General features: G+C 32.5%; 3 protein-coding genes across 8 annotated transcripts; 2 read left to right on the top strand and 1 right to left on the bottom strand.

Moving 5' to 3' along the window:
• Positions 1–830: 830 nt before the first annotated feature.
• On the top strand, positions 831–8,982 carry LOC101210257 (phenylalanine--tRNA ligase beta subunit, cytoplasmic). Of its 2 annotated transcripts, none has more exons than XM_004138157.3 (20): positions 831–1,070; positions 1,160–1,215; positions 1,309–1,406; positions 1,665–1,794; positions 1,876–1,991; positions 2,183–2,249; positions 2,742–2,783; positions 3,309–3,350; positions 3,687–3,763; positions 4,498–4,624; positions 4,711–4,878; positions 5,407–5,532; positions 5,632–5,733; positions 5,826–5,960; positions 6,097–6,171; positions 6,942–7,049; positions 7,531–7,626; positions 7,724–7,807; positions 7,960–8,054; positions 8,534–8,982. In XM_004138157.3, the coding sequence occupies exons 1-19, from the start codon at positions 1,013–1,015 to the stop codon at positions 8,026–8,028; spliced, it is 1,776 nt and encodes a 591-aa protein (XP_004138205.1). In that variant the 5' UTR covers positions 831–1,012; the 3' UTR covers positions 8,029–8,054; positions 8,534–8,982. The 2 variants fall into 2 exon arrangements, with proteins under 2 accessions (XP_004138205.1, XP_011648525.1); XM_011650223.2 differs by having other exon boundaries at positions 8,511–8,982.
• A 2,746-nt stretch (positions 8,983–11,728) lies between these two features.
• Positions 11,729–14,726, bottom strand: LOC101210006 (protein MIS12 homolog). 2 transcript variants are annotated; one of them, XM_031886382.1, is made up of 7 exons: positions 14,433–14,726; positions 14,271–14,333; positions 14,060–14,159; positions 12,914–13,003; positions 12,703–12,841; positions 12,120–12,245; positions 11,729–12,017 (listed from the first exon to the last, which is right to left on the bottom strand). In XM_031886382.1, the coding sequence occupies exons 1-7, from the start codon at positions 14,552–14,554 to the stop codon at positions 11,956–11,958; spliced, it is 702 nt and encodes a 233-aa protein (XP_031742242.1). In that variant the 5' UTR covers positions 14,555–14,726; the 3' UTR covers positions 11,729–11,955. The 2 variants fall into 2 exon arrangements, with proteins under 2 accessions (XP_031742242.1, XP_004138204.3); XM_004138156.3 differs by having other exon boundaries at positions 14,040–14,159; positions 14,276–14,333; positions 14,433–14,719.
• Positions 14,727–15,372: 646 nt separating this feature from the next.
• On the top strand, positions 15,373–18,527 carry LOC101209759 (plant cysteine oxidase 3). 4 transcript variants are annotated; one of them, XM_011650212.2, is made up of 5 exons: positions 15,373–15,698; positions 16,341–16,492; positions 16,863–17,025; positions 17,746–17,946; positions 18,018–18,527. In XM_011650212.2, the coding sequence occupies exons 1-5, from the start codon at positions 15,491–15,493 to the stop codon at positions 18,143–18,145; spliced, it is 852 nt and encodes a 283-aa protein (XP_011648514.1). In that variant the 5' UTR covers positions 15,373–15,490; the 3' UTR covers positions 18,146–18,527. The 4 variants fall into 4 exon arrangements, with proteins under 4 accessions (XP_011648514.1, XP_031738812.1, XP_004138203.1 ...); XM_031882952.1 differs by having other exon boundaries at positions 16,860–17,025; positions 17,746–17,910; XM_004138155.3 differs by having other exon boundaries at positions 16,860–17,025.
• The last annotated feature ends 2,474 nt before the right edge of the window (positions 18,528–21,001 follow it).

Raw genomic sequence — 21,001 nt, 5'->3', positions numbered from 1 at the left:
GAGAATTGGTTTTTTTTCTTTCAAAATAAAGTTTGTTTGACTTTTATTTATTTATAAAACCATGGTAAAAAAATGGACAGTAAAGCAATATAATTTATAAATTTTATTTTCAAAAGTTGAGTAGAAAGAAATTTGTGAAAAACTTGTTCATCTCTTAGTTCTTGAATTATAATAGTTGAAGAGTTTTAAGTTTTAAGTTCAGTGAGCTATGAAACCTTTCTATTTTACAAACTTTCCAAGAGCACCCTAAATTACTTGAAAATATATTTGAAGTTTATACAAACTTTGATTGGATTAGATCAATTTTACTAGTTATTATATTTAATTTTCAAAAATGAAAAATAGAAAACAAAATAGTTGTTCAATATAGAAAGAAAAAAAAAGTAAATTATTTAATTTTTTTTCTGTCCGAATCAGTTTATACACAACATGATTATAATAAAAAGAAAATCTAAAACTGGTTTAGTAATCAAATTTAAGTCTATAAACACTTGTATGTTTTTTAATTAAATTGTTCTTGAGATCATCAAAAGCCGTGTATCTTGTAAAATATTATTTAAATGTATTTGTTAAACAAAATTAATTTATGTTTGAAACTCTTTGAATTGTTCAAATATAATTTGAATGAACTAAATTTAAAATTGATTAAAAAACAAAATTGTTGAGATAAGTTTTGGAAGACTCAATTTTTATTTAAGAAAAAGGTGAATTCTTTTGATTTTTTAATTAAAAATTAGTTACTAATAAAAAAAGATTAATTTTGTTGTATGCATGGAAACAGTATCTCAATTTTTCAACTTTGAAAAAAACCTCACAAAAGAAAAGAAAAAAAGAGAAATGAAAAAAGAAAAAAGAAAAAAGAAAAATGAAGCCCTAGCCTCCTTCTACTCAGTTTTTCTTCATCCCTTTGAGGCCGCCGACCACCCGCCTCCTTCTACTCAGTTTCTCCTGCAGCGACGCTTGAACAGCTGCAGTCCTAAAGTCAACTTCATTATCTTCTCAAAACTCAACCATGCCGACCGTTAGCGTCGGAAGAGATCTTCTGTTTGCTGCCATTGGAAGAACTTACAGTGAGCTTGCAGTTTTCCCTATGTCACGTTGTTCATTCTTGTCATTTTTTTTAAAAATTTTTATTTTCTGTTTCATTTTCATTTCTTAGCGCAGGAAGAGTTTGAAGAGCTGTGCTTTAGGTTTGGAATTGAGCTTGATGACGTTGTAAGTACCTTGCTTTGTTTTTGTTGTCTAATTGATTACAACCATGATTCGGATGGAAATTTTCTTTTACACTTTGTGTTGGTGGTTGTATAGACGACGGAGAAGGCGATTATTAGGAAAGAGAAGCATTTGGAAGAAGAAGCGGATGAAGATGAAGAAGTCATCTACAAGATTGAAGTCCCCGCAAATAGGTACATTTCCTCGTTTTGATATTGCTTTTAGAGATAATTCTTTGGTTATTCTTGTATTATAAGTTTGCAACACATCCGTTTGATCTCATTTAAATGTTATCTCTTTGTAAATTTGACTGCAATGGGTTCGTTTTGAGTTTTTAATTTTTTTTCCCAAAAATAAAAAATCTTTGTAAATATTATTGGAGATTGTAAAGCTATTTTAACGTTGTAATTGTAGGCATCTGGGACATAACCGGTAAATATGATGTTTTGTAGATACGATTTGCTATGTCTGGAAGGGCTGGCACAAGCACTGCGCATTTTTAATAAGCAGGAGGACACACCCAGATATACATTAGCCAATATCAGCAAAGAATCTATGCATAAAATGCATGTAAAACCGGAGGTATGATTTCCATTTGAATATGTAATAATTGCAAATGATTTCGACTTATTTCTATCGGTATGAAACTTTCAACTTTCACAGACTTCCATGATCCGTCCTTTCATCGTTTGTGCTGTTTTGAGAGACATGACTTTTGATGAAGCAATTTATGACAGTTTTATTGATTTGCAAGAGAAACTTCATCAGAACATATGTCGGTAAGTTTTGCGTAGTTATAGGTATAATTTGCAGTGCACTGCTCGTTCTGATTTTTAGACTTCCTTTGTTTGTTATATTCTTTTTGCTAGGTCTAATTTTTAGACTGTACTGTTTGTTCTTCCTCTTTTTCTTGTATTCTTTTATTTGCACTGGAAGAATTTTCTCAAGAACTTTGTTCACTTTGTTATAGACGGAGAAGTCTCGTTGCCATTGGAACTCATGACCTGGATACACTTGAAGGCCCTTTCACCTATGAGGTGGGCTTTCCTTGTGCTTGTATTTTTGGGAGAATATATATTCTATTTCTAGCTGTGGGTCTAGCTGAATGTTCTGTGTAGCATTATATTGGATGGCTTGTAATTATTCCATTGGTGCATTTTTACTTAGTCGGACCCCATTCTTTAAGTTGGAGTGTTTTGGTGGGCTGGTTTTTTTTGTAAGCCCTTGTATTCTTTCATTTTTTCTCAACGAAAGCTGTTATTTCTATAAAAAAAATTATATTGGAAGGCCAAAAGGCATTGTTTGTGTTTATTTACAACAGATGGGTTTCTGTAACATATCTGGAAAATTAATATGTGAAGCGTTGGGACAATAATGAAAAACTAATAAAGACTGCTGCTGTAGTGCAGTATTATAGATTATGCTCTCCTTCTCTATCTTTCGTGAAATTCTGGTGGTGGTGGATGCTAATTTGTTTCAGTGCTTGTAGTTTCTAATGTTGCTATTCTTGCTTTTATCTTGCTCTTCAGGCTTTGCCGCCCACAGCTATAAACTTTGTGCCACTGAAACAGGTAAAATCTATCATCCCCTTAGAACGAGTTTTTCCTCCTTTTTATCCGTTATTAAGTTTGAATACAACGAGTATTTCAGATTTTCCATCAAGATCTTGTATGTGAACTGATTCTTCTTGCATTCTTTTTGCCTCCCCTCCGCCTCTTTTGAAAGTTTCACTTTTGTGATTGAAATGACTAGAAACATAGAATATTTACTTTCTGAACCTTTTTAGAAGTGGTTTCAAAACAGCCTTAGTTGAAGATTTCTTCTTTCTTAGTAGAGCTCTTCGTCTTCAGTTTTATTGTTAGGAAAATGAGATATAATCTGTATCCGAAAAAAGGGAAGGAGAAGTATCTTCTTCGGTGGATCCCTCTTGTTCCTGTTTAGTCCCCTTCGTTTCGGAAGTGGTTTCTATTTCTACATCTGTTTCTTCCTCGCTTTCCTCCGTTTCCGCCGTTTTCTTCAACCTTTGACCTATTTTAGAATATAGTATTGAAATGTTGTTTCTAATGAACTTTTCTCATCCTGTATTTATGCTGCAGACAAAAAATTTCAGAGCCGATGAGCTAATGGAGTTCTATAAAGTAAGTACCTTAATGAAAATATATCTGTTCTTTCTGATATTTGGTCCTTCTAGTAGATGTATTAGTGTGTTCTTATCCAAAAAAGTAGTAGATGTATTAGTGTGAACCAAGACTTTGAACTCAATTATTGAAGAATTCGTCTTATTTTTTTTAATCATAATCATTACAACCTAGGGTATTTAAAGATTACAGACCAGCCTCTGAAGCTTAATGAAGCCAAGCCTTAGAAAACAGTAACAATTTAAGTAATAACTGTTGGTAAAAATAAAACTAAAGGAAAGTTTAAAAGCAGAAAAAATATTAAATTAAGTTTCCTGTTTCCATGCTTGTTTGCAGTCAGATTTGAAGCTGAGGAAGTACGTGCCCATAATAGAAAAGTCACCTGTATATCCCATTTTGTATGACCGCAACAGGTATACTACATTTTCTTGTGTTTTAACTAGTTATAGTTATTCTAGAACTTAATTTGTCGGTTTACTTGTTCTTACAGAAACACATGCTCTTTATGGATTTTTATTTTTATTTGTAGTTAATTTTCTTTCTTTTGTTGACAAATGTTATAGTTTTAGTTGTTTTTATGTTTATTTATTTTGAGCCTTTCAGAGCAAAATATCAATTTCCTATGGTTGATTTTGTTAACAATTTGATGCCATTGACTATATTGAGTGGATTTTCTTTAATGGGTTTTGCTTTTATTTGGCCAATGATTGAGGAGTTCCTTAGCTTTCCTTTAGGAAGAAACAAAAGGTTTTTTATGCGTTGGGGGTGTCAATCTTGACATGGAAAGGGCTTACTCCTTTTTGATGTTTGGACCCTTGCTAGACTCCACGTTTCCTTGTCGGCTTCAGTTACTAAGTTATTTTTTTTAATAAATTTATTTATTAAATAAATATATAATTATTCTGTTAGTTTCATTTTGATTTACTTAGAGACCCTTCTGGTAGGATGTCTTCATCTTTTTATGCCATTATATTCTTTCACTTTAAGTTTGGTTAGTCATTAAAGCAAGGAAATTGTTGTTGACATGTATAATGGTTTTGCATGTTAAAAATTCAATAACTGATTTTTCTGATGAAAGTTTTAGTTGAGAAGTGCTCTAACATAAAAAATACCATGTTTTGATATAAGTTGAGCTCCTTGCTTGCAGAACTGTTTTGTCTTTGCCCCCCATTATCAATAGTGCACATTCAGCTATTACTTTGAAGACAAAGAACGTGTTTATTGAATGCACAGCGACTGATCTGACAAAGGCCAATATCGTCTTGAATACTATGGTAAGAAATTTTTTTGCTGTGGAAAGAATTTATTGATGATGTAAAATAACTCTAATTTTGGGATTTTTTCTTTTTAATCTTCTTAGGTAACTATGTTTTCAACGTTGTGCAAAAAGAAGTTTGAAATTGAACCAGTTGAAGTGATATATCCGGATGGCAGGTCGTGTATTTATCCAGAAATATCCCTCTACAATATGGAAGTTTCTCTGTCTTATATCAATAAATGTATTGGCGTCTCATTGGAGACAGAAGAGGTAGTTGCATAAGCTTATTAATGTATACTGCATATATCTTCTGTCAGTTAGTTCCAATATCATCATATAGAAGTTTTTCAAATTTCATTTTTAGCCATACAGCTGGCTTAACTCTGCTTCAGTAACGTCTTACATTAGAACAGGGACTTATGTTAGAATCAATAATTTATGATCTCTTTGCAACTATATTTTCTCTAGGCTCGAGTTTTTCATATATTTATATATATTGTGCTGAACTTTTTTTCTGGGCTTGAGTTTATCATTTTACTTTGGCTTTGTGCAAATGCAATGCAAACTATAAAATCTTATAAGATAATGTTAGGTTGTTCAATCATAGTCATGAATAATGATGGTTCAATTTTCTTTGTTTTTGATCCAAAGAACAAAAAAATAAATTTCAACCATAGCATGCTTTCAATTGAAGGGTTCCAATTCTAAGCACTTGCAAAATGAGGGAAATTGTTAATTAGGTATATGGGTTCAATGTACTGGATATAGTATGGCATGTGATATTTTGCAATTTTCCAGGTTATCAGTTTGTTAAATAGGATGCAATTGCACGCTGAACAGTCGGTATCCGGTGACAAATCTAGTATAACTATATCTGTGCCTCCAACAAGGAGTGATGTGCTACACCCATGTGATGTCATGGAGGTAAAAATAGTAAATAGGAGATAGCCTTGTGAATACATGTGTGTACGTACTTTCTATGCACCTTGCTAATAGCTTTTGATTGTGTAAATTCTTTTCTAGGATGTTGCTATTGCTTACGGGTATAATAACATCCCGAAGAGTAAACCAGCATCTTTGCAGCCTCTAACATTAAATGAGTTCAGTGACCTTATTAGAGGAGAGGTACATATTAGTAATAGTTGATTTTCCCCGTTTTCTCTGTTTATATAACTTTTCTTGCTTATCATTTTTTATATTCACTTGTTTCTGTTAAGATTGCAATGAGTGGGTTCACAGAGGTACTTACGTGGATTCTATGCTCTTATAAAGAGAACTTTGCCATGTTAAAGCGTGAAGATGATAAATCTACTGCAGTTGTCATTGGAAATCCCCGTTCAACTGATTTTGAGGTTTGTTAACCCCATCTGGTTTTTCGATCAACTTGGCCTGTGGGAAACTGATCTGAATATGACACATGCTAGAAATTATTTGAACTACAAACATTTGGTACCTTTATAAAGTTTTGCACTTTTTCAACATTGATAGGTTGTCCGAACCAGTCTTATGCCTGGTCTTTTGAAAATTGTTGGACATAATAAGGATCATCCAAAGCCCATAAAGGTATATGTTTCATTTTTCATTTACCGTTTACCCCCCATCCCCCCGCGCAAATCAGCGTATACATATTCTGAAGTTTACGATTGGCAATTGTACTAAATAAAGAGTGTATATAATTTACATAGTATTTATTGCATTTTGATGTTCACTGTGGATTGGTTTCATGCTGTGGCCGTAATAGTAGGTCAAATGGTATGAAACAGGCTAACACTCCCTTGTTTTTGGGTCAGAATCATAGAGTTTATTTGTCTTGGTGACGTGAGTTGTGACTGTTTTGTTGGTATAACCCCTAATGACAACTAGGAGCTGAAAAAGTTGTAAAGTTCACAGTTTGAACTCCCAGTTGAGTTGGTCACTTCTTGGAGAAGAAAAGATGAGAAGTTTGAGCACTTCTTTTTTATTAAGTCTTAGAGTTGAGGCCGAATTAGTTGATAACATGGGTCTCTTTTTCTTCATTATTCCTATATGTTCTATTCATTGGCTATTGATTGCTGAAGCATGCTGGTGTGTGGTAGAAAATCTATATAGGTTCTTAAGAAGAGATGGTTTGGCTTTTCCTTCTTGTGTGTTTCTCTTACTCTTTTATACTTCTATGCTTATAGTCTATTTTCTGAAGAAAAAATGGTTTAGGATTTTCCCACTTGGATAGGCATTCTTTAATGTCTGGGAATGATTCTACAGTTTATTTTTACATATTTTGAAGACTTGTTTGTTTTAAATTAACTTTAAAAATACTTAAAAAGTTAAATTGTTTGTCAACTTTTTTGTTCTAGATATTTGAAGTTGGTGATGTATCATTGCTGGATGATTCAAAAGATGTTGGCGCTAGAAATCATCGTCATCTTGCTGCTCTATATTGCGGTGCCAATTCTGGATTCGAAGTAAGAATCTAAACAGAAGTCTATTGTTTTAAAATTTACTATTATTTACCGTCTATCTAACATCTAGACATGTTTTATTTTATGTCTGCAAAAAAGCTAGTGAATTTATTATAAAATGAATAGAAAGTTGGAAGAACGATTAAGTAATAAAAAAAGATAAGATAATTTTTTATGAAATTTGACTGAGGTACAATTTCTGATATATAATTTCTAGAAAAAATACCGCAAGAATAATTTATCTTTTAAAGTTAGCGTTTCATCATGATGAGAGAGTTTCTCTTTTTGTGTATTCAAATTTACTGCACTTTTCTGTCATCCATATTACATTGTTTTCCAAAGTAATAAATTGTTCTTATAAACCATCTTCTTTTCTTCTGTTGTATGTGTCTTTTTTTCTGTGGCCATCTTTCTCAATTGGTAACTTGTAATCCATGGCTGAGTGTGTGTTTTTTTTTCTAAATTGTTCTTTTTGATTTTTCAGTTGATTCATGGTTTGGTCGACCGAATTATGGAAGTCGTGGGAGTTCCTTTTGTCTCAGTTGGCGATGATACTGGGTATTACATAAAATGTTCAGACGTAAGTGAATTATTTTGTGCATATGCTATTTCACAGTAGGTTGCAAATGGGAAACTTAGAATTGACTCTGTTTCTTGGTCTGAATTTTGATGTGTAGAACCCGGAGTTTCTTACTGGCAGACAAGCTCACATCATTTATAAAGGAAAGAAAATTGGCACTTTCGGCATTGTTCATCCCGAGGTAGCAACACCTCTTGGAATTAAGCTTTTTAAATCCCACGACCATGATTTAGATAATACACATATCTGCCTTGTGTAACTTAACATATAGTTGGTATTTGCATGATACCATACCAAGTTACTATCATTGATATATCTCTCGTTTGATATCAGGTTTTGGAGAACTTTGACATTCCCGATCCATGTTCCTTAGTTGAAGTTAACATGGAGAGCTTTTTATAGAATTGATTCCGCAGTCGAAGAGACGAGTAAGTAAACCTTGCGCTTACTTTTTATTTTTCAAGTAGTCCTTTTGTTTTCTTATTCAATTTAATGGAGATTATATAGCTAGCTAGAATAGGGTGAAGCTTAGGATAATTAAAAGACTGTGGAGTTCATGGTGTTGACTGTTTATCATAATCCTTCTAACAATACCTTCCTCTGGGGTCTCATTCCGTCCGGTGGAAGTCATCTATTTCTGTTAGGTTGAAAATGGCATCAAATATAATGATTCTTATAAGGTTTGTTATCACAGATGAACTAATGATATGTTTAGGAGTGATTTCTAAAACGTTTAAAATCACTTTTGTCATTTTCATAATCACTCCTAAAATATAAATAATCACTAAAAAGATCAAATATCGAATTGATTTTGAACACTTCACAGTCACTCTCAAGCACATTTTTAAACTATGACAGTACTTTCTCCCTAACCTGAAGTGTAGGTATGCTTTCTTGGTTGCTGTAGGTTTTGAGGTTTTTCTCAGCTAACTCTCTCAGGATACTCTCTTCCAAACACCAAGTGTCCCATGTTTCGAGAACTCGAAGGCCGTTTCGCTTCAACTTTTTGGCCTTCATCTGAAGAACCACACTTGAAACTTTTGCCCTTTGTGGTGCAATTGTATTGCCAAAACGTCAGTTCACTCTCCCATTAAAGTTATAACATTCATTGCCATGATTTCAGGCAGACTAATTTTTGGTATTTAATATACAACGGTCTATATTTCTTCACTCCGTTTCATCCAATCGTTTGTGTTATATAGTTTAGGGTTGGGTCTTGATTAAGCAAACTAATAAACAATTTCGATTTTTAAAGGCTAAATTTTCTTGATCATCTTGTAAGAGTTAGTTGAGTTTGTTATGAAAAATATATATTTTTAACTTTAATTTCAGTTTAGAAGCTCAACTTGTAGTTAATTTGATTTTCTTTGGTACATTTTTATCCTATATGGTTGCAATTTCTATACATCTTATATTTATTAAGACCAAAGCTATATGGAGTATAACAAATATTTCGATTAGATTAATTGTGTGATCTCATCCCAACTCAAAACATACATAATTCTTTTTCAATTCTATTTTGGGTGTTCTAACACCCCTAGAAGATCATTTTCCTAAAAACTAGTCTAACATGTAAATTGTTATTTGAGGGAGAATTTTTTTCATACTTCCCCCATATCTACTCTCTCTGTTTATATTATAATCTATTTCCCAAATAATTATTAATGTTGTTGGACCTCATATGATGTGTACACAAAATTGGATTCAGAGTGGTTTGATTTTAATAGATCTCCATCTACGACTTGAAGAGTTAAGAGGTTTGTGAAAATATTTGGACATCTAATTGATTGCTTTTAGATATATTGTGCTAAATGTATCTATTAGTTTTGTGGGATTGGATTTGAAGCAAGAACATATTGATTATTGTTACTGCAAGTTTTTCTACCATAACATAATATATTATTACTTGAGTTATATACGATTCTTTTAGTTTAATATATTTGTACTTTTTTTTCAGACATTAAGAAGTTAGATAAAAAAAATGAAGAACAATATTGATTCAAAACTATCGGTGTTGCTTGGATTTTTTTTCTTCATTTTTTTTGGTAGTAGGCTAATAGTTATTATTGAAATTTGGACTTTTTTTTATTCCTATTTTGAATGGATTTGAACATGACTTTGAATGTTTTGTATATGCACTTTGAATTTGGACATTAGTTTCTTTTGAATTACGTATTGAATTCAAGGTGATTTTTGCATAGAATTGTTTGTGAAAAATTAATCGAAAGAGCGTTTATTATATTAAAAAAAATCACAAACCGACAAATCAACCGGTCAATATAGGTTGGGTTGATCCCTACACATTGAAGAATGTAGTTATAACCTTTTTAGTCTCACAATTTTACGAATAAACGTTCGATTAAGTGATTTGGTTTGATTGGTCTATAGCTATTCTTACTAATTCCCTTTCAATCTATAAATCCCCCAAACTTGTCAGGACAATAAGAATTAGAGATGAAATGAAACACTTGAGGATGCCATTCATTCAAGCAGCTCCTATGATATGCTGCTTTAGGATTTGGTGGCTTCCCTTTTTGCTGATTCTTCAATGGAGCTGAACCTTTCTCAGCCTCTTTTACAATCTCATGAAACTCCATTGGCCCTCCATATGGAACTCTTGTGATCCTCAACGGGTGTAATCCACTTATCCTTTTCTTATCACTAATTTCTGTAGCCATTCTATCAGGAATTGTGAATGATATCCCAAACTTGATTTCATGCAAAGCTCTTACCTCCATTCTTTCCTTTGAGGTCTCTTCAAGCTTCTCTGTCAGAACAAGTTTTTGCCTTGTAAAGTTCTCGACTCTAAATCGTTTTGCTATCGTTCGAGCTCGGTCCCTCTTCTTCGCCTTTATGTTTTTGTTTCTTGTTTTGGCCATGGTTGGGGTGAAGATTTTGAGTGCAGAAATGGAAATTTTCAAGATGTATTATAAGGAAATTCAAAGGTGTTTTTTGTATTCTTAAAGAGTTCATATCTCATTATAAAGCTTATCAGAGAAGCCTAAGTAGTGTGTGAAATAAGCAATCTCTTGTAGGCTCAAATTTAATTATTGCTTTAAATTATCTTATTTATAACATCACTAAAGTGGTATTTATTTTCAATTGTTTTTGGCACTGAAAAACGTACTCTTTAAAATGGTCCACTGAACTAATTTATTTCTATCTTTGTCTTTATTATCTCTTCTATGTTATATTAAAAGAGACTTCGTACAATGAGTTCTTACATGTCCCTTTGCCTCCTACATTTTTCATTAATTCTCATGTTACTTTCGATTGAGTGGTTGTAACTTTTTAAATAAAATCTTAGGCAACTTAGTGCATTTGATGTTGATGGGACGCAACTCTTCGAGATAACTAGGATGTATCTGTTCGAGGTAACGGTATGTTACATTAGTATGTTGATTCTTTCAGTGGATATGTGAGATGAATGCGTATAAAAAAAGCAAAATAAGTACATGTATTTTATATTATTAAAAAGTAATTGATTTAATGAGATCCAAACTTTAGAGAAAACATTTAAAAAGCAAAAAAGTGTAATTGAATGAAAATAATAATTATTACGATCAAATAATGCATTATTTCAAGTTTAAAAACATGAGAATAAAAATGATTGCATTATATATAGTACAATAGTGGAATATTAACATGTTTACTTTAATAATTTAATTGCTAGAACACCTTTTCTTTCTATGAATTAGGTAAAGATTTTTTTAAAGACAATAATATATAAATATTAGAATAAAAATGAATACATTATCTAATTTCTAATTTTATTTATTATATGTTCAAAAGTTAGTCCGAAAAACAAAAACTAATTAAAACTACGAGATTCCACGTGTCTAGAAAATGAAAAAATGAACTTATAATTAGTTTTAAATTAAAGTCTATGTTAGATTGAACACTTTGAATCTGACTTGCAATACAAAATTCATTTATTTCCAACCGTTTACAATCTTATTCTCTTTCCTATTGTTTTGACACTTCATAATCTCATTTCCATTTGATTCTGCGCTCATTCCAAAACTTCTCAAGTCCCACTAATTCTATTTACAATTTTTGAAAGTTTAGAATATTTTGTAAATAAAAGTATAAGCTTGAAAAGTGTAATGCAAACCATAGGAAGGATTGAGCCAACTACTCATGGCTCATCTGCAAACTCTCAAAGAAGATTACCAAGGATAGTCATCAATCCAAAATGATATATAATACAAATTTTGTTTAGAATATCTCACAACTGCTAAATAAAGTTTAAACATTGAAGAACTCATAGTGACAAGTTTCGTAAGCAAGCATGATATACAGTAAGATTGAAGTCATGGTGAAATAACTTCAAATCTTCTTCAAATCAGATAAAAATTCTTGAATATCATCCAGCTTAGCATTAGAGAAACCTGCACAACAGAAACAAGCATCAACGAGCATGTGAGATGATATTCAGCTTCAAAAAAGCTAAAACCAGCTTCATTGATAATAAAGTAGCTTGAAAATCCTACCCTTGTGATGGTGAGAGATGTCTCCATTTGTATGAACCTTCTCTACAATAGCGAGCTTGGTTTCCTCCGTCCTTTTCTTCAGCTTTCCTATTTTCACACGAAGCTCCGATGCAGTTCTGATCATTTCTGCAAGAAATTGATACATGTTAGAATTCTGCTTCCTACTATTATGAACAACTTTTACCTACCGACTGTTGAAGTTTGAGTACAACGAAATTTAATAACTAAAGAATAAACTTTGTTCAAGTGGCATTCAAAATGAAAATAGCAAGAGAAGTTGCCTTATTCACATACTGCAAGAAGCTCCTCTTTTATGGAATGAACAGAAAATGAGACTGTTAGAGTTTAGTGTAATATAAAAATTGCCTAAATGAAATGATTTTACAGATGTTAACTTAAGTGTCATTTGGAATTATTTGAGTGTGTCACCATGAGAAATGCAAACCAGGATGATCCGCCGGAGGAGGCCATTATTTGTATATTTCATTCGGAGGAAGCCTTCACGAGTGTACTAGTAGAGTAGTGTGCATGTAAACCCAGGAGTGCAGGAAGAAAAAATTGGTTTTAAGCACAACTTAGTTACCCTGGAACATGTCATTCACAGAACTTTGCTCATATAGTTGTAATGCTTCGTTGAAATGACTGATTTGGGAGTTACTGGAAGCAGTTTGCCTTTCCAAAGCTTGCAGTTCTTGGTTTAATACAATATTCTCTTTTCTGACCTGAAGAATATATTTCCTCATGAGATATGAATTACTTAAACGCACGTGTTAAACATACGACATATTCAATACCTCGGAGAGCTTATTTCTCAAAAGATCAAGCTCTGTATCCAGATCCACGTCATGGTCATGACTTATTGAAGTGACACCAGGTGATTCATCCTAAGACAACTTAAAAGAAAATATTTAGATCTGAATCAGAAATATGTTTATTAGCTATTGCATTAGAAAGAAGAAAAAGTAGTAAAAGAACACAGACTCGATTAAAAGAACACATAGACTCAATTAGCCATAACTCAAAGTTCTCAAACAAGATGGGAACCATTGATAATTTAGCATCCTGACAATAAGATATTGGGGATTCCAATGAGATGCCAGTGAAACAGACAGAAGTTGCCCAACCCAAAGTAAACTATATTGGTGCAAAATGAAAGGAATCGAACTGGATCTTACATAGGAGATTTCAAATGTAATTGAAAAAGAAAAGGCATGATGCCCCAGTGACAGATTTTTATAAGTGCTGCAGGCATTTGGTCGCATTCCTTTTAGAGCTAAAAAGAATCTTTTACCGTCACGACCACATTCTAGTTACAATGGAACCACGTTGAGTTATTGCTAACAAAATGAGGAAGCTCTGAGGTCTGAAAATATGGAAACTTGTGATTATATCTGAAAGTAGCAATGAATATATTTGGAACAAAAATTGAAACTCAATGATACACAGTAAGTAACTGCGCTTTCTCCTCAAAATTTGTTCGTCCCAGAACCAAAAATTGAGGAAGCTATCAAGTCAGTACAAAATAAATGGGAAACTCGCTGCATAAGCAACCGGTCATTTACATGTAAGTTATATTTATAGAGAACTTTTGAAACCGGCAAAGTTATATATATATATATGAATATTTGACATCAATATTAAGGGTTTATAAACATCTCAACTATCCTTTATAAACACATAAAACATAAAAAGATGTCATCTATTAATCTCAATATGAATATTACTTAAAAGCAAGATCTACAACTTAGTTTGAAAGCAAAAGCAATTCAATAGCTAATTTCGGTTAATTTATTGCTTTACATAAATATTTATCAAGGTTGATATATAATCGATAAACTACAAACTAAAATTCAGATATTGATACCAACATGATATTTTTATTCTTTGGCCAAGGAGCCTCATTAAGAAAGAAGAACCTACATCTGAGGGTAAAGAAAAACCTTCAGGCACTGAAAAACAGTGATTAAGGCAGTACTTTTCCCACATGGCCAATCGCTTATGCAGACCCAATTGGACCAACGCTCGGACTTGCGATATTCCCTGAATAAAACGAGGCGAAAATGTGAACAATTCAAAGAAGTGCTTAAGAGTACAAACTTAAGAATTCAGAAATTAACAAGAAAATGCTAAATAACATAATACAAATTAAACCTTACTAGGGTAAGATCCTGAGATCTATCCGAGCTCTCGGTCTTCAAGGCAGCCGACGCTTGTCTGAAGGGAAAAAGAATTAACAAGAATCAACAAAATTAACCTAACCGAACAAAATTGAAAAACCTAAATTAAAGAAATAGAAAACAGAGAGAACAATACGATTGATAGAAATCGAAAGCATCATCAACTAAATCGTCGACAGTATTGAGAGCTTCATTAATGAACAGCTGTGGATTCAGATTGAGTGAATTGAACACCACTTCGCCTTTACTTCCTTCCATCAAAATTACCCTTTTGCGTCCTGAAAAACCTTCTTACCCAATGAAGAAGAAGAAGAAGAAGAAGAAGAAGAAGAAGACGAGAAGAAATTCAAATGGGAAGCTCCAAAGCTTGGGCATAAATGGAGGAATTTTGCCGCCAAAATGGTAATGGCTACTGATGGAGACATGGAGCGGACTTAACCTTAACCCAATAATTTAGTTCAATTACAAATTAGTCCCTAATTTAAATAAGCTTCAAATTTAATTTTACAACCTAATTTTTTAGTAGTTAGATCAAATCTTAAAAATAATAATGAAAATTTGAAGAAAAAAAATCAGTATTAGAAATATTGTATGTGAGTTATTATCATTATTATTACTTTTTATACCAGTGATGATGAGTGTCTCGGTTATATGTATCAAATCCATAATATCTTCGTTATTGATCTTTTTAACAATAGACTTGAAAAATACTTTGATGAATTTTCATTTTCAACTAAAAGCTATCAAAATATTTGAAAAATAAACTTTATACCATTAGTTGCTCTCTTTTTCCTACAAAATTACAATAAATTTTTAGTAAAATAATGATAAGTTTGAGATGAAATCTCATACATTCAGATTCGAATGTCATGTCAATTATCACTAAGTTAATTTAAGAGATCATTTAGTATTAAGGATGATGTAAATAATGTTAGATATGTGTTTGTATTTTTAGGTATTGGTTATTGCATAAATTTTTATTTTATTTAAACAACAAGAAAATGATAATTTCAAGCATATAGTTAAAAAGTTAAAACTATTTATAATTAATATGAACTCTCTCTCTATGTATTTTATTTTGTTGAGGATAATTACATCATTGCATCGGCTGCGATGCGTGTCGGTATTTCATAATCTCATTCCAAAATCTAAATTTGCATTTAATTTTTTTTTCTTTTTTCTGTTGATTTCAAAATGTTCTCAAAAACCCAAAAAGCGACGGATAAGATGAGATTATTTTTGCAAAACAAGGTGGATTGCTCAGTGTTTCTTCGGTTCTTGAGCATGAGCCACAAGAAGAGCTCCAAAATTCAGGCTATCTACGACCTTTGTAAAAAGAGTTTAACTCCCGCGAACTCTCCACTTTCTTCTCAAACTATCAAGAATCTATGTTCCCTTTTGGGTAATTTCTCTTTCTTGCTTTGAAGTTTATACTGCATTATCTTCTACATTTGGTCTTCCAACTACCCTTTTGTTTCTTCTTGTGATTCTTGTTAATTTCCCATCTGGGTTCATAATTCAAGTGATTCATTCATGGGTTTGCTTAGTTTTGGAGGTTTAATTGATGGATTGGATCCTTGGTTAGTTCGTGAATTGCCATTTGGGAATTTCTTAAACTAAATTGGAAGCTGAATATAGAACCTTTGTTCTTGAGTGTTCTCTAGACATCTTAAGGGATAGACTTCTCTTTTTTAGCCATGGATTTAGCCTAATACTTTGTCCGCTGCATCAACTTCAATCATCCTTCAATTGTTTGGAGTGGAGTATGGTAACGTTTTGATGTTACCTTTACTTACTATATTGGAAATAATGATGATTGGAGATCTCAATCAATGGGCGTGTGTATATGTTTGTATTCTCTTATTCTCCCTGATTCCGAGTTTGAGGAATGATTTATTACAAGACAATTGATTATTGTGTTCTTTTGCTGTTCTAAAGAATACTGTTTCAGAAACTAAAGTTTTCTTCAAGTAGGACATACTACATTATGTACTGCGTTAGACTCCACTCTTTAACACATCCCATTTATATGCTCTATTCACAGATACGGTTGGCGTGGGGGATGTTGGGCTTAAAGAAGAGAATGCTGATGACGACCGAGGGCATGGACTTTTTGGACTGAGCCAATTGAATAGGATAGCTCGATGGGCTCAGCCAATAACATACGTTGACATATTTGAATGTGAAAATTTTACGGTCAGTCCCATGCATCCCTTTTCTCAAACAGGTCTTGTTCATTCATTATTTAGCAACCAGAAAGTTGGATTCACAGGTTTTTCAATTTTAATTTCTAGGGAAATGTTTTTGGCAATAGGATTTTGGTTCTACGATATTCATTGTTGAGTTTTGTTCAGGGAGAAAAACCTGAGGCATAGGCCTCTTGCATCTGAGAATTGATTACCTTTTGAATTTTCCACACTGTGACCTAGTTTTTATTTGGAGAAGTTAGTGTCAAAATTACCAGAAACTGTATCTATGGTTGACTTAAACTACCAACGGGCTGTTAGTTATTTTTGAAGCCCCTATTGTAATAAGTATGCTTATGGTATGTACTTAATATCAGCAGATATGTATATTTTGCTTTCCAACTTCTTCAGTCATCCCACTTCACGACCATCCTGGGATGACTGTGTTCAGCAAAGTTCTCTATGGTTCTCTTCATGTCAAAGCATATGACTGGGTGGAACCTCCCTTCATTCACGAAAGCAAGGGATCCACGTATTTTTCAGGTTTGATTTCTAATACCAACTTGTTTTCAGGATATACAAAAACAATCACTTGTTTTGAGTTTTGGCTTGATGGTTGTCTACACTTCTTAAACTCGTAGTTTCACTACATTGCATGCACTGGTCATGTTTTTTGCCTTCACCCTAAAATTAACATTTTTTATATCCATAACAATTGCCTTCACCAGATTGCATGCACTGGTCATGTCATTCCTTGAGCATCTATAGTTTTCAACCATGACCATGAGTGGATGTGTATTGCATATCAGAAAAAAACGATTGTAGATTATTGTGCAGTTTACTGAATCTATGATTAGATAAACATTTGAAATATTACCTTCTGAATGTAACCATCTATTTTCCATGCTTTGTTTTTGGGCTTCAACAATTGTTCAGTATGTTATAGATGAACGAACAGTGTATGTTGGCTTGCATCTCCCTTGCTTGGTGATATGATATTAAACAAAAATGGTATATTAGTTCTTACCTCATAAAAGACTTTTGTCTAATTATATATATAAATGACTCACGTTGTTTGCGACCTAATATTTTATATTCTACTAGAACTTGACATCAAGAGTTTCATGTTCTACTGGAACTTGACATCAAGAGTTTCATGTTCTACTGGAACTTGACATCAAGAGTTTCATGTACATTGTGCACCAAGAGAATGGATTACTTCCCTCAACCAAAAAAGAAAACTAAAAGAAATTTTTTTTCCAGCAAGGTTGGCTAAGTTAGCCGTTGATAAAGTTCTAACGGCATCAAGTGCAACGTCAGTTTTGTACCCGAAGGCTGGAGGTAATCTACACTGTTTCACTGCGATTTCGCCTTGTGCTGTGCTTGATATTCTTTCGCCTCCTTATAACGAGGATAAAGGAAGACGATGTACGTACTACCACGACTACCCTTATTCAACTATTTGTAAGTAACATTTTCTCCTTTATGCTTCTTATTTAGTCAACAAATCTCACACAGTGGCTTGCAAAAATCAGCTGCAGATACCAAACTCTATCTAAATGATGAAGAAGTGGAAGATCATGCCTGGCTTGCAAAAATTGAGACCCCCGATGATCTATATATGCGACCTGGAATGTATGTTGGTCCTGCTATTCAAACTTAGGTGTCAAATAATAATCCGGGGTTATTGAAGTTCTTCCAACATCTACCAGGAAAGCTACCTCTACCCATAGTTTTACTTACAAGATTAGCTCTTGAGAGGGAACTTGGTTTCGTATAGTGCTCTTTATGCTGATTTTACCCCATATACTCTTTGGCACAGTATTTATATAACGCAAAAGCTTAACTTAGTTGCATGTTTTACCTTGGAAACTGGTAGATATAGATGCAAGCAGTTGTTCATTATGTGTGAAAATGTTGTTACGTGCTTTTACATTTTCTTTTGGAAGTAGATGCCTACTTTTGCTTGGTTACTATTATTTGTTTATCAATTGTTGATGACATACTCTAGATGAACTAATCAAACTTCTGATATTTGGCGCTAAGGAATAGCTTTGAAGAAAAGAGAATGCTCTAATTATTTTATGAAGTATTCCAAACCTGCTCTAATTCAAGTCTCTTTTTTTTTTTTTTTTTTTTATTAAACATATTTAACCTAGCAATCCCAACATAACATAACTCGAAATTTGCAATTAATATATGTATTTCAATTATTAAAATAAAATTATAATAAATGTAATCAAAAAAAAATTTATGACCTATATCAAGACACTAATAAAATCCTAAGGAAACTTTTAGCTAACAAAATTATAAATTTCAAAGATTCTATTTGATAAATATATCTCATCTTCTTTTGATTTTGATATGATCGTCTTCTTCTTAGTCGAACGATTATATGATCATTCTTTTTAGTCGAAGGATTATAAAAGCAAAAAAAATTATTATTGATAAAAAATAATTTCTCTCCATCATCAAATGTTCAAATGAGCTTAAAGAGTCTATATATTATGAATAACAAATTCTCTAACGTATGAATCTTTCCTGTGAATACTCCAAACTTGATGTATCTTACAATAACTTGGGTTATTTACATTTGAACTTAAATTCTTTTATAAATATGTCAATTTACATTTAAATTTTCGTTTTGCAAATTTCACCGATTTAAGTTGATACACTTACAAAAATTTGAATTCAAATTCTTATGTTTCTTAAATTTTAAAGGTTTAAATTGATACAAAAATATTAGTTTGATGGTCAAATTCACACTTGATTCAAATGGTTATTTTTGTGAAAGTTCAAAGTTAAAATCGATACAAAAATTGGTTTGTGTTTTAAATTGATTCAAATCATAAAATTCATGATTTAAGAGTCCAGCTTTAACAATATTTGAGATTCAAGTGCTCATGAATGCTAAAAAAAATCTTATATCTCATATGACTTCACACTATGCTAAGAGTGAATTAAAGTATAAAAGTGCAGTAGACATAGAAATCAATACTCCTCGAAACTATTAAACATGTAAAACGTCCAACATTCTATATCAACTCATCTTCCTATACTAAGTATGTAATTTGCAATGGATATATGTATTTCAAAAATTAAAATAAAATTATATTCCATTCAAACGCAAACAAGCTTTAAAACAAGTATAAACCTAATCAAACCTTTTTCCTTGATATATACCAAAATTAAAGAAACTTTTAAAACTGCTAACAAAATTATAAATTTGTTCCATCAAAAATCTTCGGTAGAGAACCAAAATTCAAACATTCTATTTGACAAACACAACTCTTCTTCTTTTGATCCTTTGATATGATACTCTTCTTTTTAGTCAAAGGATTATAGAAGTAAAAAAAGTCTGATATATCTCCGTCTTTGAACATTTTGATGAGTTCAAGACAACTCCATTGCTTTGAAATATCACTAATAACAAATTTTCTAATCCACGAATGTTTCTCTTGCATACTCCAAACTTGAACCGTCAGGTCATCTTTTTCCCAATTGGTATAAAAAGTTGCATAAATGGTACCATTAAATAGATGCATCTTACCATCCCTGGCGTGAACTTGCAAGATTACACTCATTTCAATCTGTTCGGTTTCATCATCCAGAGCATATATATCGTACTTTCTCTTTCTTTTCACATTTTTCTTTTCCCAACCAAAGATGATTCCATTCAAGTAAACACCACCATCCCCAACAACAATATCATAAGAGAGGTTGTGAAGATGCCTCCATTGGTTATGAATAGGGATGTGGTTGGTTCCACTTCTACCAAAAGTAAGAACTTCCATCATGTAGTGGGTGTCATCGGTACTACATGTACTCACAAGTCTAAATCTTTTTGAGTAAGGAATTGCTTTGGAAGTTCGGAATAATTTGTATTGTTTTGTAACGGGACTTAAACCGAATCCGTAGTTATAAAAATCATCAAAAGTATCCTGTTCCGAAACTTGGAAAAACTCATTAGTCATTGGATTGAATATACCTTGACACCAAGTGTAGTCACTACATTTTGAAATAAACACCAAGCCATTACATGGATGGGCCATTAGGATCATAAATGTCCAATCACCGTAAAATTGGAACGAGCCTGATTTAATAAATTCCATCTCCAAATCAACATCATCAGAACATTGTGTGTTATCAAGATTGATAGAATGCATTTTGGGATTGCATAATTCATAATTGAGCATTTGATCAGAGGTGGAGAGAAGAAAAGCATTGGTAAGAAATTGTAATTGAGTAGAGGATGCGTAATGTAAAACCAAATGGTTCCAAGTCTTACAAACGAACCTGCAGGAAGGCAAATTGGAGATAACAAGTTTGGAGAAGATTATTTTAGCAATAAGTGGTGGAAGCCCTTTGCCCCAATCAATACTCATTCTTCTCTCACTCATTTCCATATTCTCCATTTGTCTTTCCACATTCTCCATTGACGGAAGCCCTTTATCCCAATTCTCACCCATCTCCATATTCTCCATTGATCGCTTCGAAACCTTCTTTGTGAGGATTAATT

This window comes from Cucumis sativus, chromosome 1 (assembly GCF_000004075.3).
Source record: "Cucumis sativus cultivar 9930 chromosome 1, Cucumber_9930_V3, whole genome shotgun sequence".
Classification (NCBI taxonomy): domain Eukaryota; kingdom Viridiplantae; phylum Streptophyta; class Magnoliopsida; order Cucurbitales; family Cucurbitaceae; genus Cucumis; species Cucumis sativus.
This window is presented reverse-complemented; position numbering and strand designations above follow the sequence as displayed.

Excerpts from the sequence above, each read along its gene's own strand:
- LOC101210257 (XM_004138157.3), top strand. The coding sequence starts at position 1,013 with ATGCCGACCGTTAGCGTCGGAAGAGATCTTCTGTTTGCTGCCATTGGA. Across the intron at positions 1,795-1,875 it reads AAATGCATGTAAAACCGGAG|ACTTCCATGATCCGTCCTTT; the intron begins GTATGATTTCCA and ends CAACTTTCACAG. Across the intron at positions 5,734-5,825 it reads GTGACCTTATTAGAGGAGAG|ATTGCAATGAGTGGGTTCAC; the intron begins GTACATATTAGT and ends GTTTCTGTTAAG.
- LOC101210006 (XM_004138156.3), bottom strand. The coding sequence starts at position 14,554 with ATGGAAGGAAGTAAAGGCGAAGTGGTGTTCAATTCACTCAATCTGAAT. Across the intron at positions 14,334-14,432 it reads GCTTTCGATTTCTATCAATC|ACAAGCGTCGGCTGCCTTGA; the intron begins GTATTGTTCTCT and ends TTTTCCCTTCAG. Across the intron at positions 12,842-12,913 it reads TGAGAAATAAGCTCTCCGAG|GTCAGAAAAGAGAATATTGT; the intron begins GTATTGAATATG and ends TATATTCTTCAG.
- LOC101209759 (XM_004138155.3), top strand. The coding sequence starts at position 15,491 with ATGTTCTCAAAAACCCAAAAAGCGACGGATAAGATGAGATTATTTTTG. Across the intron at positions 15,699-16,340 it reads GAATCTATGTTCCCTTTTGG|ATACGGTTGGCGTGGGGGAT; the intron begins GTAATTTCTCTT and ends CTCTATTCACAG. Across the intron at positions 17,947-18,017 it reads CTACCCTTATTCAACTATTT|CTGCAGATACCAAACTCTAT; the intron begins GTAAGTAACATT and ends TGCAAAAATCAG.